General features: G+C 39.6%; 2 protein-coding genes across 2 annotated transcripts in view; one reads left to right on the forward strand and one right to left on the reverse strand.

The window, feature by feature from the left end:
- CARF (calcium responsive transcription factor) overlaps positions 1–5,958 on the reverse strand; it is an 85,039-nt gene extending 79,081 nt beyond the window's left edge. Inside the window, exons 1-3 of the mRNA XM_011974558.1 lie at positions 5,899–5,958; positions 3,890–3,907; positions 577–720 (exon numbers count right to left, since the gene is read on the reverse strand). The gene's annotated coding sequence lies outside the window, so the exon portion shown is untranslated. The remainder of the gene's footprint in view (positions 1–576; positions 721–3,889; positions 3,908–5,898) is intronic.
- The window catches only part of WDR12 (WD repeat domain 12), a 33,599-nt gene continuing 24,833 nt past the window's right edge, over positions 5,701–14,466 (forward strand). The window contains exons 1-2 of the mRNA XM_011974470.1: positions 5,701–6,805; positions 10,476–10,570. Of these exons, the coding sequence (XP_011829860.1) occupies positions 6,765–6,805; positions 10,476–10,570 (136 nt within the window). The 5' untranslated portion in view covers positions 5,701–6,764. The remainder of the gene's footprint in view (positions 6,806–10,475; positions 10,571–14,466) is intronic.

Below are 14,466 nucleotides of genomic sequence, written 5' to 3' on the forward strand. Positions count from 1 at the left end.
AAGACTTGGAATCAACCCAAATGTCCATCAGTGACAGACTGGATTAAGAAAATGTGGCACATATACACCATGGAATACTATGCAGCCATAAAAAAAGGATGAGTTCATGTCCTTTGTAGGGACATGGATGAAGCTGGAAACCATCATTCTCAGCAAACTATTGCAAGAACAGAAAACTAAACACCGCATGTTCTCACTCATAGGTGGGAATTGAACAATGAGATCACTTGGACACAGGAAGGGGAACATTATACACCAGGGCCTATTGGTGGGGAGGGGGGAGGGGTGGCATTGGGAGTTATACCTGATGTAAATGACGAGTTGATGGGTGCTGACAAGTTGACGGGTGCAGCACACCAACATGGCACACGTATACATATGTAACAAACCTGCACGTTGTGCACATGTACCCTAGAACTTAAAGTATAATTCAAAAAAAAGGTTTTTTCCAACTGATAAACATAAATTGAACAAAATATCTTATACAAAGGGTAATTTGACTTTTTAAATATGTAATAGACAATAGTTAACTTTTAAAAATAAAGTTGTTACTTTCAATTAGTTAAAAAACATTACCTTCAGATAGTGGGTCAGGTTTAAATTCCAGGCCTCAAGCATTCTACTACCCCCAGAAATGTCCTTTCTTGTCCACCGAAGTTCTTTCTTTGGGGGCACTAAATCATGATAACTGTAGCTTCATTTATGTGAAAGCAGCATTTTCTGTGTAATGAGAAGGTATTTAATGTATATTTTATTTTTCCACACATAAAGAAATGCATTAGATTTTGTTATGAAGGTTTTATTTTAAAATAACCATTATCAGCCTGGTGTGGTAGAACCATCAATTGACTCAGTTGAAAAGAACTAAAGACAAGGACTGACTTTACAGATAACTGCATGTATCTTGGGACAGATGACAATCTGTGCCTGTTTCCTTGTCTAAAATGAGGGATTTGGAATATTTAAATTCTCACATATTATAACTATCACTGAAACAAAGATGTCTAGCAAATTACATTTTCATCAATGAAAATATTTACTATTACAGCATCTTTTGGAGCCACAAGAAGCTTGAAAATAAAAGCTCTTCTCCCTATACCCTACCTCCCAAACCCTAGAATTGACTGGCTTATTTCTTAAGCAAGAAGTATTACAATTAGATAAAGAGAGCAAAAAAGAAAATATTAAATATGGAGCCTAAAGTTAATGATTGGATTTCAGAAAACACACTAAAGCATTACATTTTGCTGGCAAATTGTTTTCTAGAATGTTTTGTTATCACATGTAAAAAGTGGATTTTATCTTATACCAAAAGTAAAGATTGGAAAGCATCTGTAAAATTAGTAGCTCAGTGTTTTTATTTCAGGAAGAAAAGGCTTTTTGTTGTTTTTATACAGTGAATGTATGGCAGAGGGGTAGAGATTATTCAGATTGTTGTCATATCTCTTTGAAGGACCATACTTGGGCCATTGCTGTTGTGATCTTATTCAACAGCAATTCTACCAGTTCAAAATTTTGGAAGTAATTTCTTATGTGTAATATACAAAAAAAAAAAAGGTCTTAGCATCCAATCATGTTGTTAAGTATCCTTCATAGACTTCTGTGTATTAAAACATTGTTGTTAAAACCAGTAATCTGAGAATAAATCCCCAAACAGGATAATTAAAGAGAAAGCAGCTTGAAGTTGAGTTTAATTCCAGATATCTTGGTTAAGACCCTAAGATGTAAAACATCTTTAAATCTATTCATTATCAGCGCCAGATCTTAACTACATTAAAAAATATTGCTTGGCTGGGTGCCGGTAGCTCACATCCGTAATCTCAGCACTTTGGGAGGCCAAGGTGGGCAGATCACGAAGTCAAGAGATGGAGACCATCCTGGTCAACATGGTGAAACCCCATTTCTACTAAAAATACAAAAAAAAATTAGCTAGGTGTGGTGGTGCGTGCCTGTAGTCCTAGATACTACGGAGGTTGAGGCAGGAAAATTGCTTGAACCTGGGAGGCGCAGGTTACAGGGAGCCAAGATCGCACCACTACACTCCAGCCTGGCGACAGAGCGAGACTCTGTTTCAAAAATCAATCAATCAATAAATAAATATTGCTCAAAAGTACTTTAGAAAATAAAATTTACCTCATCTTTTAGAGGTAGGTAAATGACATTCCTTTTATAGTATGTACAAAATTACTATGAATTGGTGACAAAAATGAAATCAAGACTAATTCACAAATATTTTAATAGGATAATTTATTTTTAAAGGATCAGTTTATAAAGTTATGCTACACGTCGAAATTTTAAATGTATGCCAATATATATAAACAACCTACATTAATTTTTAAATTTTCTGCTGGATGCAGTGGCTTATGACTGCAATCCCAGCACTTTGGGAGGCTAAGGTGGGTGGATCTTGAGGTCAGGAGTTGGGAGGCCAGCCTGGCAAACATAGTGAAATCCTGTCTCTACTTAAAAAAAAAAACCCAAAAACAGGCCAGGTGTGGTGGCTCATGCCTGTAATCCTAGCACTTTGGGAGGCTGATCAGATGGATCAGAAGGTCAGGAGATCGAGACCATCCTAGCCACATTATGAAACCCTGTGTCTACTAAAAATACTAAAAATTAGCTGGGCGTGGTTGCGTGTGCCTGTAATCCCAGCTACTTGGAAGGTTGAGGCAGGAGAATCGCTTGAACCAGAGAGTCAGAGGTTGCAGTGAGCCAAGATTGCACCACTGCATTCCAGCCTGGCAACAGAGCCAGACTCCATCTCAAAAAGAAAACAACAACAACAAAAAATACAAAAATCAGCTAGGAGTGGTGGCAGGAGCCTGTTACCCCAGCTATTGAGGAGGCTGAAGCATGGATCACTTGAACCCAGAGGCAGAGGTTGCAGTGAGATGAGATCATGCCACTGCACTTCAGCCTGGGCAACAGAGCAAGACTCCATCTCAGCCAGTGCAGTGGCTCACGCCTGTAATCCCAGCACTTTGGGAGGCTGAGGTGGGAAGATCACGAGGTCAGGGGATCGAGACCATCCTGGCCAACATGGTGAAACCCTGTTTCCACTAAAATACAAAAAATTAGCCAGGCGTGGTGGCAGGCACCTGTAGTCTCAGCTACTCGGGAAGCTGAGGCAGGAGAATCACTTCAACTCGGGAGACCGAGGTTGTAGTGAGCCGAGATGGCGCCACTGCACTCCAGCCTGGCGACAGAGGGAGACTGAAAAATACCAAAAAACTACAACAAAAAAAATCCCTCCATCCCAAAAAAAAAAAAAAAAAGCACTTTTTAATTTTCAGGGAAAAAAAATCTAAGGCTGGTGTTCACAATGCCAGTTTTATTTATGGTTTTTTCTCCCTATAAGTTTCCCTGTAATCCATTTCTACCCATTTTTTACTTTGCACAAACAAACTTCTTTTTACCTCTTTGCTCTTTGAGAGTTGTTTTTTTTTTTTTTTTTTGAAATCGAGTTTTGCTCTTTTCGCCCAGGCTGGAGTAAAATGGCGCTATCTTCGCTCACCGCAAACTCCACCTCCCGGGTACAAGCGATTCTTCTGCCTCAGTCTCCCGAGTAGCTCGGATTATAGGCAGCCGCCACCACGCCTGGCTAATTTTTGTATTTTTAGTAGAGATGGGGTTTCACCATGTTGGCCAGGCTGGTCTTGAACTCCTGACCTCAGCTGATCCGCCTGCCTCAGCCTCCCAACGTGCTGGAATTAGGCTGCTCTTTGAGAGCTTTACAAATTTATTTAATCCTTACAATGACTCTGAGGTAGATCTTTTTTGTCTCTGTTTGTAGACAAGAAAACTGGAACTGTCAAGAAACTTGCTTAAGATAGAGTGCATTAGGTTTGGATTCATAACCAAACTGGAAAAAAAGAAAAACACAAAAAACAATTAGGACTCCAGAGCCCTACAGAGTCTTTGTATCCTACCATACTGTGGCATTATATGGATATAAAACAAGAAAATTTAAGAGAAATGTATTTTCCAAACTGTGGTTCTCCAGATAACAATGTGTCTCCATGAAGACCATATAGTAAATACATCTCATAAAAAATGATTACTAACCAAAAGCTTACAATTAATGTTCCAAGTAAAGAAAAAGACTCAAAGTAAAAGCATCAGCTATCCCAGGTACTGCTTGGAGGCAACACCAAACATGACACATAAATCACTGTTGGAAAAAACTGTAAAACATAATGCTGGGTATTTACTTATATTGAATGCTAAAACTAATCTTTCCTTATCTAAAGGTCTCCGTCAAATGAAAAATATATTTTAGTCAAGTCAGGACTTCCGTTTTGCAAACTGAAAGTCTTACATAATTAAGCATATATTCAGGTTCTTTATTTTCCTGATCTTAATTTTCAATTCAAATTAAGATCAAACTATATTGACTCTGTCAGGTACTGTATATTCTCATTTTGATAAATTTCAAATTAATGATAAAAATGAATTAACCTGCTGATCAATTACATTTTATATATATTTTAACCAATGATATATTATCAATAAGTACAGATTCAATGGCAAGATTTCATTAAGAAAGCGTTTCAAGCTTCAGGTGCCCATGACTCATTTAATGTGTAAATCCTCACCACTACAATAACCACATAGTTAAACGACCATCACTTCCATTAGCAAGCCCAAGCCTAAAGTGATCTCCTGGACTTCAGCACAGAGGTTTTCTAATTTTATTCCTCCACTCAATGTGGCTATTCTCCCTTACCCATTCACGCTGGCAAAGCTTCTAGTTAAACTGGAATTGGTAACTATTATGATAATAATTTAACATATACTGAGTGCTTCCGATGCCGCAGTTAATTCTTACAGTTGATAAAAGTGTGGCACAGAAAGGTTAATCAAGTAGCAGAGGCAGGATTTGAACACAGGAATTCTGGTTCCAGGGCCCGCATTCCGACCGACAAAGGTGAGTAAACTGAAAAGAGTCCTACTTTTATTGTCATTGCTCTCTAATAAAAATTATTGTTTTCTTCCAATTGTTTAAATCTCTTCTCATTCTCTATTTAAATATTAGGAGTTTATTTAAACACGAGGCGTCTACCTTACAGTAGGACATCTTTAAACAACGTAAAAAAGGAAAGCTTTAGTTGTCTTCACCTGCACACATACCGCTCTGCCCACAAATTTTGCAATCCAGTTCTGCCTGATTCTAAACTGCTTGTCTCTTGAAGCGAATGCCTTAAAAAGTGACATTGGGATCAGGATAGTTATCTCCATCCATCCTCCCTCACAAACACAACTATATTAGGGTAATTCTTGGGAATATTGAGAACAAGACATAGGCCTTTGGGTAACTTCAGGACAAAAAAGGCAAAAAGTCGGGGAGAAGGTGTGGGAGGATGATTTTCTCCTTCTAAACATAAGGTATAAAAGGGCTCAGAAAGAGAAACAGAACCCTAAAAAGCAAGGTGCGGGTAGGCGTGAGGGACCACACATTGGGCGCTCCCCCCAAGGGGTCCCGCTCCTTCTCCGCGGCGATGGCGCGTCCTTGGGCTCAGCAACCCTCCTCAAGACAGCTAACCTCCTCCTTCTCCAGCCTGTCCCTCTGCGGCCTGCGAGCCCCGTCCCAGGCCAGGGGTCAGAAGCCCTGCCATGTCGGACCCCGAAAAGGCTATCCGGCTTGGCGCGGAGGGCGCGGCCAGTGACCGGCTACGGCTGGGGGCGGGGGCCGGCAGTTGCTGGGAGCTTCGGCGGGTCAGGAGGTGACGGGAGGAGGAGGAGGCAGGAGGAAGAAAGGGGGGGGGTTGGGAGGTAGCGTCTGGTAGGTCTGCGCAGACAGCGCTGCCAAACCTCTGACTCCCCCAGTCCTGCCGCCGCCAATAGCCCCACAAGGCGAGATGGGAAGTCCGCCGGAGCAGAGGGGAGAAAATTCAAAACGAGTCTACTCAACCTCGTCTTGGCTCCGAGGCCCCGCCATGGAGACCAGCATAATGCGCAGGCGCACCCCACCGGGAACGCGCAGCGCAGTCCCACGAGAGTAAGACCACTGTCGGCCACCGTCGACCGTTTCCTCTCCCATTGGTTCTTTTTTCGTATTTCCGCCTCTCTCCTCTCTCTAAAACCCTCAGTTAGAGGCGAGACTTAGGAAAAATCTCTGCAGAGTGAGATCTGGTTGGCAATATGTATGAGAAAAAAAAAAAAAAAAAAACTGGCAAGGCGTTAGTCAAGAAAAGCTGAAGACAGAGGAAATTTGATATCTGGCTGGAATCTGGAGGATTTAATGCAAATAAGATAGTCTGAGGGCAGCGTGGCAGTAAAAGACTACAATTCCCAGTGGTCACAGCGTTTGAGAAGCGATGCTTTCTGAGACTTGTAGTAACTAGGAGCTGTGTTTGAACTACCCAGGCTCAGGACAGCCTCTTGAAAAAAAAATTTTTATTAATAAAGCGGATTTGAGTGAGATCTTTTTCCTAATCGATAACAGGCCCACATGTATGGGAAGAATTCTAACAATGATTAAAGGGACATGCTACCTTTAAGAGTATGCTTTTCTAATCGATGACTCCTAAATCTAGGAGTAGGTAGTCGATGTTTGTGGTCTGGCCGTCTGTAGAAGGACAGCCTCGTGCTTTCTGCGGAGGAGACTGGAGGAGAGAAAGCAGAGTCCAGGCTTAGACTGCAGCTCCTCGCTTACCTGTGCAGTCTAATTTTGAGCTGCCTCTTTGTAGTCGTGCAAGACAGGAGCTCCCTGTTGTGGGTCTGCTAACCGACGTTTCCGTGGGCAAGTCGTGTGTGTACTCGCCATGGCTCAGCTCCAAACACGCTTCTACACTGATAACAAGAAGTAAGTAAGCGTTCCACCCTTCGCTCCCTTCCCCAGTTCCTTTCCGACCACCCCTTTGGTATGACCTTGCGGATCCCTGGTTGTTTCTGCTGTCATCCCCACCCTTTTTTCTGAGATTACCTCCTTTCTAACCGGCTTCGCAGGTTCTATATAATTTGAATTGTGAGTGTGGAGGAGACTGAAGGGCTTCAGGTTTGCTTTCTCAATGAAACATTTTATATGTGTAATTTAAAATGAACAGTGGGCCTTGTCGCTATAGGGTGTCTGCTAGTGGTGGTTCACAGTTTTTGAAAACATGTCTTTTTTTTTTTGAAGTAGGTGATAGAAGATGCTTTCTAAACCAGGTTAGAAAGTGGAGCTCTGACCATGGGGTTATGGTAGAGTTGGTTTTTGATAAGTATGAAGTCGATTTAGTTACTGATTTATTTTTATATATACATGTATATACTATAAATACATTGTATACTTTATCATGTATTTATATATAAGTCGCATTAATATATAAACGTAAACATATTTACCATTTTTATATATCTATATAGGTATATAAACATTCTAACCAGTGGTCTCAAGGTCTGTTAGCATTCATTCGAAAACTAATTATATGCTGCCTTGTGTTATATATTGCATTGTTAGTTTTCTTTGTGTTTGACTGGTCTCTTCCAACTATATTGGAAGTCTCTTGAGGGCAGGGACTATATATTAAGCTTCTTGGATTGGCTGAGTCAACAAAAAATGTCACATTTTTCAGTGAAAATGATAATACATATTTGTTGTGTTAATAAGCTAAAGCTAGCCATAAACTAGGAAACTCCCACCTGAGTTATACCTGTGGTTTTGTTTGTAGCTTTATGAGGAGAGCTAGTAAATAATCTTCTCTCCTCTTGTATTGTTGCTGAAAGTATACGTAAATCGTATCATCAATGCACTTGAGTATATGTACTTATATACAGAGCCTTAATACTTCTCTAGGAATGTGGTGATGCATTAACATAACCACTGTGTATTTTAATTGAAAGAACGTTTTTTTTTTTTTCTTAAAATAACATTTTTTGAAATATTTGGGGCTTTTGTTTGTTTGTTTGTTTTGGTTTTTTGGAGACAGAGTCTCACTCTGTTGCCCAGGCTGGACTGCAATGGAGGGATCTTGGCTCACTGCAACCTCCGTCTCCCGGGCTCAAGTCTTCCCACCTCATCCTCCCGAGTAGCTGGAATTACAGGCATATACCACCAAGCCTGGCTAATTTTTGTATTTTTAGTAGAGCCAGGAATTTGCATTGGTGGCCATGCTGGTCTCGAACTCCTGGCCTCAAGTGATCCGCCCACCTCGGTCTCCCAAACTCCTGGAATTACAGGCATGACCCACTGCGTCCAGCCTTGAGATAATTGTTGATTGACATGAAGTTGTAAGAGATAATAGGCCACAGTGTTTTAACCCCTGAAATGAATGGATACATGTCATATGTGTGTTTGAATTTAGGCCCTCCAAAAGGTTAAAAAACGTAGAAATTAAAATTCTTTGCAGGGTGCTGTAGCTCATGTCTGTAATCCCAGCAGTTTGGGAGGCCGAGGAAGGCAAATTGCTTATCTCAGAAGTTTGAGACCAGCCTGAGCAACACGGTGAATCAGGAGTTTGAGACCAGCCTGAGCAACATGGTGAAACCCCGTCTCTACCAAAAATATAAAAACTTAGCCAGGCATGGTGGTGCCCACCTGTGGTCCCAGCTACTTGAGAGGCTGAGGTGGGAGGATCGCTTGAGCCTGAGAGGCAGAGGTTGCAGTGAGCCAGGATCAGTTCAACTGTACTCCAGCCTGGCGAACATAGTGAGACTCTGTCTCAAATAAATAAATAAATAAATAAAATTCTTGCTTTTTCTTTTTGCTTAATATTTTGGTCAGTAAAATGGTGTGGTGGGGGGCTAATATAATTGTCACACATACAAGAATATACATATATGTGAATTATATACATAAATGTATAGCTATAGCCTTATTGCTTAAAGTGTGGTTTGAGGATCATCAGCACCATATTTGCAGAGTTGTGCAACCATCAATTTTAGAACATTTTTCATCATCCTTGAGCTGTTTATTAAATAATACCCCCAGCCCTAGGCAACCACTGATCTGCTTTCTAGCTCTGTAACTTTATCTCTTCTGGACATTTTGTATAAATGGAATCATATAATGTGATCTTTTGTGACTGGCTTCTTTCACTTACTATGATTTTTAAAAAATAGTTTAATTATGTCATAGTATATATTAGCACTTCATTCCTTTTTATGGCCAAATAATAGGCCATTAAATGGATATACCATGTTTTTCCATTCATCAGCTGATGGGCATTTAGGTTGTTTATACCTTTTATCTATTATGAATAGTTGTTATGTGAACACTCATGTACAAGTTTTCATGTGGATGTATGTTTTCATTTATCTTGCATATATACTTAGAAGTGGAGTTTTTGGGTCAGATGTAATTGCATGTTTGACTTTTTGAGGAACTGCCAGACTGTTTTCCAAACCAACTGCACCATTTTACATTACTGCCAGCAATAATCAGGGTTCCAGTTGCTCCCTATTTTCACTGACACTAGTTATTAGCTGTCTTTTTAATTATAGCACCCTAGTGGATGTGAAATTACATTTCATTGTGTTTGATTGGCATTTCCCAGATGACTAGTCATGAGCGTTTTCATGTCCCTATTTGGCTATTTAAAAAATTGTGTTGTCTTTTTATTATTGAGTTGTAAGTGTGCTTAATATAGTTTAGATACAAGTTCCTTATCAGACACATGATTTGCTAATATTTTCTCACAGTCTCTCTTATAAGAGTCTCCTAATCTGCCTCCTGTCATGTGTTCCTCTGTTTCAGTGTCCACTGTGCAGCCAGAAACATCTAACTAAATAAAATCTGATGATATTTCTAATTTGCACTGCTATGATAGTTCTTCATTGCCCGCAAAAAAAAAAAGTGAAAATGATTTCACATGATATTTAAAGCATTCCATGTGTATCTCTTTAGCCTTTGGTCACTTTAGAGCAAAATCAGACTTTCTGGAAATGGCTGGTTGGGCAGTTTAACAACTCCTAGCTATTGTTTTGATGTTCTCCCTGCTTTCCTGCACACTGCTTCTTCCAGCCTACCCTTCCCTCACCTGGCAAAAACTCACTTCTCTTTTGAGACAGGGTCTTGCCGTGTCACCCAGGCTGGAGTGCAGTGCAGTGGTATGATCTCAGCTCACTACAACCTCCACCTCCTGGGCTCAGGCAGTCCTCCCACTTCAGCCTCCCAAGTAGCTGGGACTACAGGCACATGACACCATGCCTGGCTAATCACTTTTCTAAATGTAGCTTAACAGTTATCTTTTTTGTACATCCTTTCAGGCTCTGCTCCCCTGCCCTCCTTTTCTATGGTTAAAATGACCTGTGATGTCTTTTTTCTCTTTATACATGTCACCTAATGACATTGTTCTTATATGACTTCATTCTATTTGATTACCAGACTTCAGCCTCTTCTTAGAACAGAGATCATGTTTTAATTCATTTTTGTTTACAACATGTAGCAAAATGTCTAGAATTTATTTACCCAATAAATGTATGTTGAATTCGTAAAAGCATATTTGTTCAAATATCTGTAGACTTGATCTTGACATATCATTTCCTTTTTATAGATATGCTGTAGATGATGTTCCCTTCTCAATCCCTGCCGCCTCTGAAATTGCTGACCTTAGTAACATCATCAATAAACTACTAAAGGACAGAAATGGTGGGTATATATATGCTTAGAAGAGGACACAGTGCCACTGATTACTCTAAAATGCATTACGTTTTTAGTTCCTTTTTTGGCCTTATGATACTGTATGAATTTTGTAATGGTAAAATTTGTAAGTTATAAAGTACAGGTTCTTCTGCTGGATAATACTGTAAATACTGCTTTGAAAGAAAAGTTTTCAGAAAAAAATGTTTCTGTTTAACCTGTTTTTAAGGCAATGTGGATATATGGTGGTTGTAGTTAAGGAATAAAGATTTTGGTATAAAGTTGTAATATAGAGGTAATCAAGACATTGTTCTACAGAGGACTGAGTTATGTAGGCATAAAGCAAGCGTTTTAGTGCTTAGGCCCCACCTGCTAGTGAAGCACAAAGCAAAATGACAATATCAGAATTTGAGTGTTTAGTGTAATATCAAAATGCCAGTATGAATACCAGTATTTTATTTTTTGTGTCCAGAATTCATTTTAAAAAAGGGTATAACAAAACACACAAGAATATAAAACATTTAAAAGATACAAATATTAAGTATATACTGTTGTACTAATATATTTGCCCATTAAGTTAATATGAACAATGTATGTAAAAATATAAATGAAATCAGATTGGCTATGAGTTAATAATTATTGAAGTTTGTAGTCCCAGCACTTTGGGAGGCCGAGGCGGGTGGATCACGAGGTCAGGAGTTTGAGATCAGCCTGACCAACATGGTGAAACCCCGTCTCAACCTAAAAATACAAAAATCAACTGGGCGTGGTGGCACATGCCTGTAATCCCAGCTACTCAAGAGGCTGAGGCAGGAGAATAGCTTGAACCCGGGAGGCGGAGGTTGCAGTGAGCCAAGATCGTGCCATTGCACTCCAGCCTGGGTGACAGAGGGAATCTCAAAAAAAAAAAAAAAGAAAAAAATTGTTAAAGTTTGTTGATAGGTATAAGGAGGCTCCTTATATTATTTTCTGTATCTCATTGTAGTTTTGATTGATATTTCTGAACTTTTCCGTATGTATGAAATTTTCTATAATAAAATATTTTTTAAAAAGTAAAGAAACGTTGCATAAAATAGAGAAAATTTAAACATGAAATATTAAGCAATTCTCCTGCCTCAGCCTCCAGAGTAGCTGAGATTACAGGTGCCCGCTACCACGCCTGGCTAATTTTTTGTATTTTTAGTAGAAATGGGGTTTCACCATGTTGGCGAGGCTGGTCTTGAACTCCTGACCTGAGGTGATCCACCCTCCTGGGCCTCCCAAAGTGCTGGGATTACATGTGTGAGCCACCATGCCAGCCAGAGGCAAGTGTATTTTTATGCAGACATTTCCAGTGCTGCAGAGCTCTTCTGACTCTACCCTAGTTGGAGGAATGGGGAGGTAAGAGTTATACGCTAATGTGTAGTATTTTCCCTATATTCATCTTCAAATAATCACGTAAGTTTTTTGTGAAATTTGAGATGATGTTTTCAAGCAACTTTATTGGCTTGGGGTGGGGGAGGAGGAGACAGGGTCTGCAATATTTTTATTGCTAGCAAGTTACCGTTCAGTATTCAATATTCAAGTATATTTACATAGCATTTCCTGTTAATTCTTGTCTTTGTTTTCATCATGGATATATAGAGATTCCGCTGCATAGTTACCTTTATGAATTTCAAAACTGTTATATAGTCTATTTGTTGAAAAAGTCTTTGAACTAGAATAAGAAATACTCTTTTTAATTTTTGTAGGTACATGGTAGGTGTATCTATTTATGAGGTACATTACATATTTTGATACAGGCATATAAGGTGTAATAATCACATCACGGTAAATGAGATATCCATTACCTCAAGCATTTATCCTTTGTGTTACAAACAATCCAGTTATACTCTTTGTTATTTTTAAATGTATAATTAAATTATTGACTATGGTCACCCGGTTGTGCTATCAAATACTAGATCTTATTTATTCTTTCAATTTTTTGTACCCATTAACCATCCATTCCCACTTGCCTCTCATTTCCCCCACTACCCTTCTCAGCGTCTGGTAACTATCCTTCTACTCTGTATCTCCGTGAGTTCAATTGTTTTAATTTTTAGCTCCCACAAATAAGTGAGAATATGCAAAGTTTGTTTTCTGTGCCTGGCCTATATCACTGAACATAATGACCTCCAATTCTACCCATGTTGTTGCAAGTGACAGGATTTCATTCGTTTTTATGGCTGAATAGTACTCCATTATGTAGAAGTACTGATATCCTGATTTCTTTACTTTTGAGTATATACCTAGCAGTGCTATTGCTGGATCATGTGGTAGCTCTATTTTTAGTTTTTTCAGGAATCTCCAAACTGTTCTCCATAGTGGTTGTACTAATTTACATCCCCACGAAGGTTTATGAGGGGTCCCTTTTCTCCATATCCTCACCAGCATTTGTTATTGCCTGACTTTTAGATAAAAGCCATTTAGGCCGGGCGTGGTGGCTCACACCTGTAATTCCAGCACTTTGGGAGGCTGAGGTGAGTGGATCACAAAGTCATGAATTCGAGACCAGCCTGGCCAACATGGTAAAACCCCATCTCTACTAAAAATTCAAAAATTAGCTGGGTGTGGTGGCAGGTGCCTGTAATCCCAGCTACTCGGGAGGCTGAGGCAGGAGAATTGCTTGAACCCGGGAGGTGGAGGTGCAGTGAACCGAGCTCATGCCACTGCACTCCAGCCTGGGTGACAGAGCAGGACTCTGTCTTATGGGGGGAGGGGGGAAGCCATTTTAACTGGGGTGAAATGATATCTCATTGTAGTTTTGATTTATATTTCACTGATGATCAATGACGGTGAGCACCTTTTCATATGCCTGTTTGCCATTTGAATGTTTTCTTTTGAGAAATGTATGTTCAAACCTTTTGCCCAACTTTTAATCAGATTATTAAATTTTTTCCGACAGAGTTTTTTGAGCTCCTTATATATTCTGGTTATTAATCCCTTGTCAGATGGGTAGTTGGCAAATAATTACTCCCATTCTGTGGGTTGTCTCTTCACTTTGTTAATTATTTCCTTTGCTGTGCTTTTTAACCTGAGGGGATCCCATTTGTCCTTTTCTGCTTTGATTGCCTGGGCTTGTGTGGTATTACTCAACAAATTTTTGCCCAGACCACTGTCCTGGGGAGTTTCCCCAATGTTTTATTGTATTAGTTTCATAGTTTGAGGTCTTAGAAATATTTAAGTCTTTAATACCTTTTGTTCTGATTTTTGTATATGGCAAGAGATAGGGGTCTAGTTTCATTTTTTTGCATATAGATACCTAGTTTTCCCAGCACCATTATTGAAGAGACTGTTCCCCAGTGTAGGTTTGAATTCACTGTAGATGTGTGGATTTGTTTTGGCTTCTCTATTCTGTTCCATTGGTGTATGTGTCTGTTTTTATGCCAGTACCATGCTGTTTTGGTTACTATAGGTCTGTAGTATAATTTGAAGTTAGGTAATGTGATTCCTCCAGGTTTGTTCTTTTTGCTTAAGATAGCTTTGGCTATTCTGGGTCTTTTGTGGTTCCATGTAAATTTTAGGGTTTTTTTTTTTTTTCTGTGAAGAATGTCATTGGTATTTTGATAAGGATTACATTGAATCTGTAGGTTGCTTTGGGTACTATGGACATTTTAACAATGTTAATTCTTCCAATCCATGATCCTGGAATATCTTTCCATTTTTTTGTGTCCTTTTCAATTTCTTTTTTTCTTTTTCTTTTCTTTTCTTTTCTTTTTTTTTTTTTGAGACGGAGTTTCACTCTTGTTGCCCAGGTTGGAGTGCAATCACGTAATCTCAGCTCACTGCAACCTCCACCTCCTGGGTTCAAGGGATTCTCCTGCCTCAGCCTCCTGAGTAGCTGGGATTACAGGTGCCTGCCACCACACCCAGCTAATTTTTGTATT

The sequence above is a fragment of the Mandrillus leucophaeus genome, unplaced genomic scaffold (genome assembly GCF_000951045.1).
Source record: "Mandrillus leucophaeus isolate KB7577 unplaced genomic scaffold, Mleu.le_1.0 Scaffold146, whole genome shotgun sequence".
NCBI lineage: Eukaryota > Metazoa > Chordata > Mammalia > Primates > Cercopithecidae > Mandrillus > Mandrillus leucophaeus.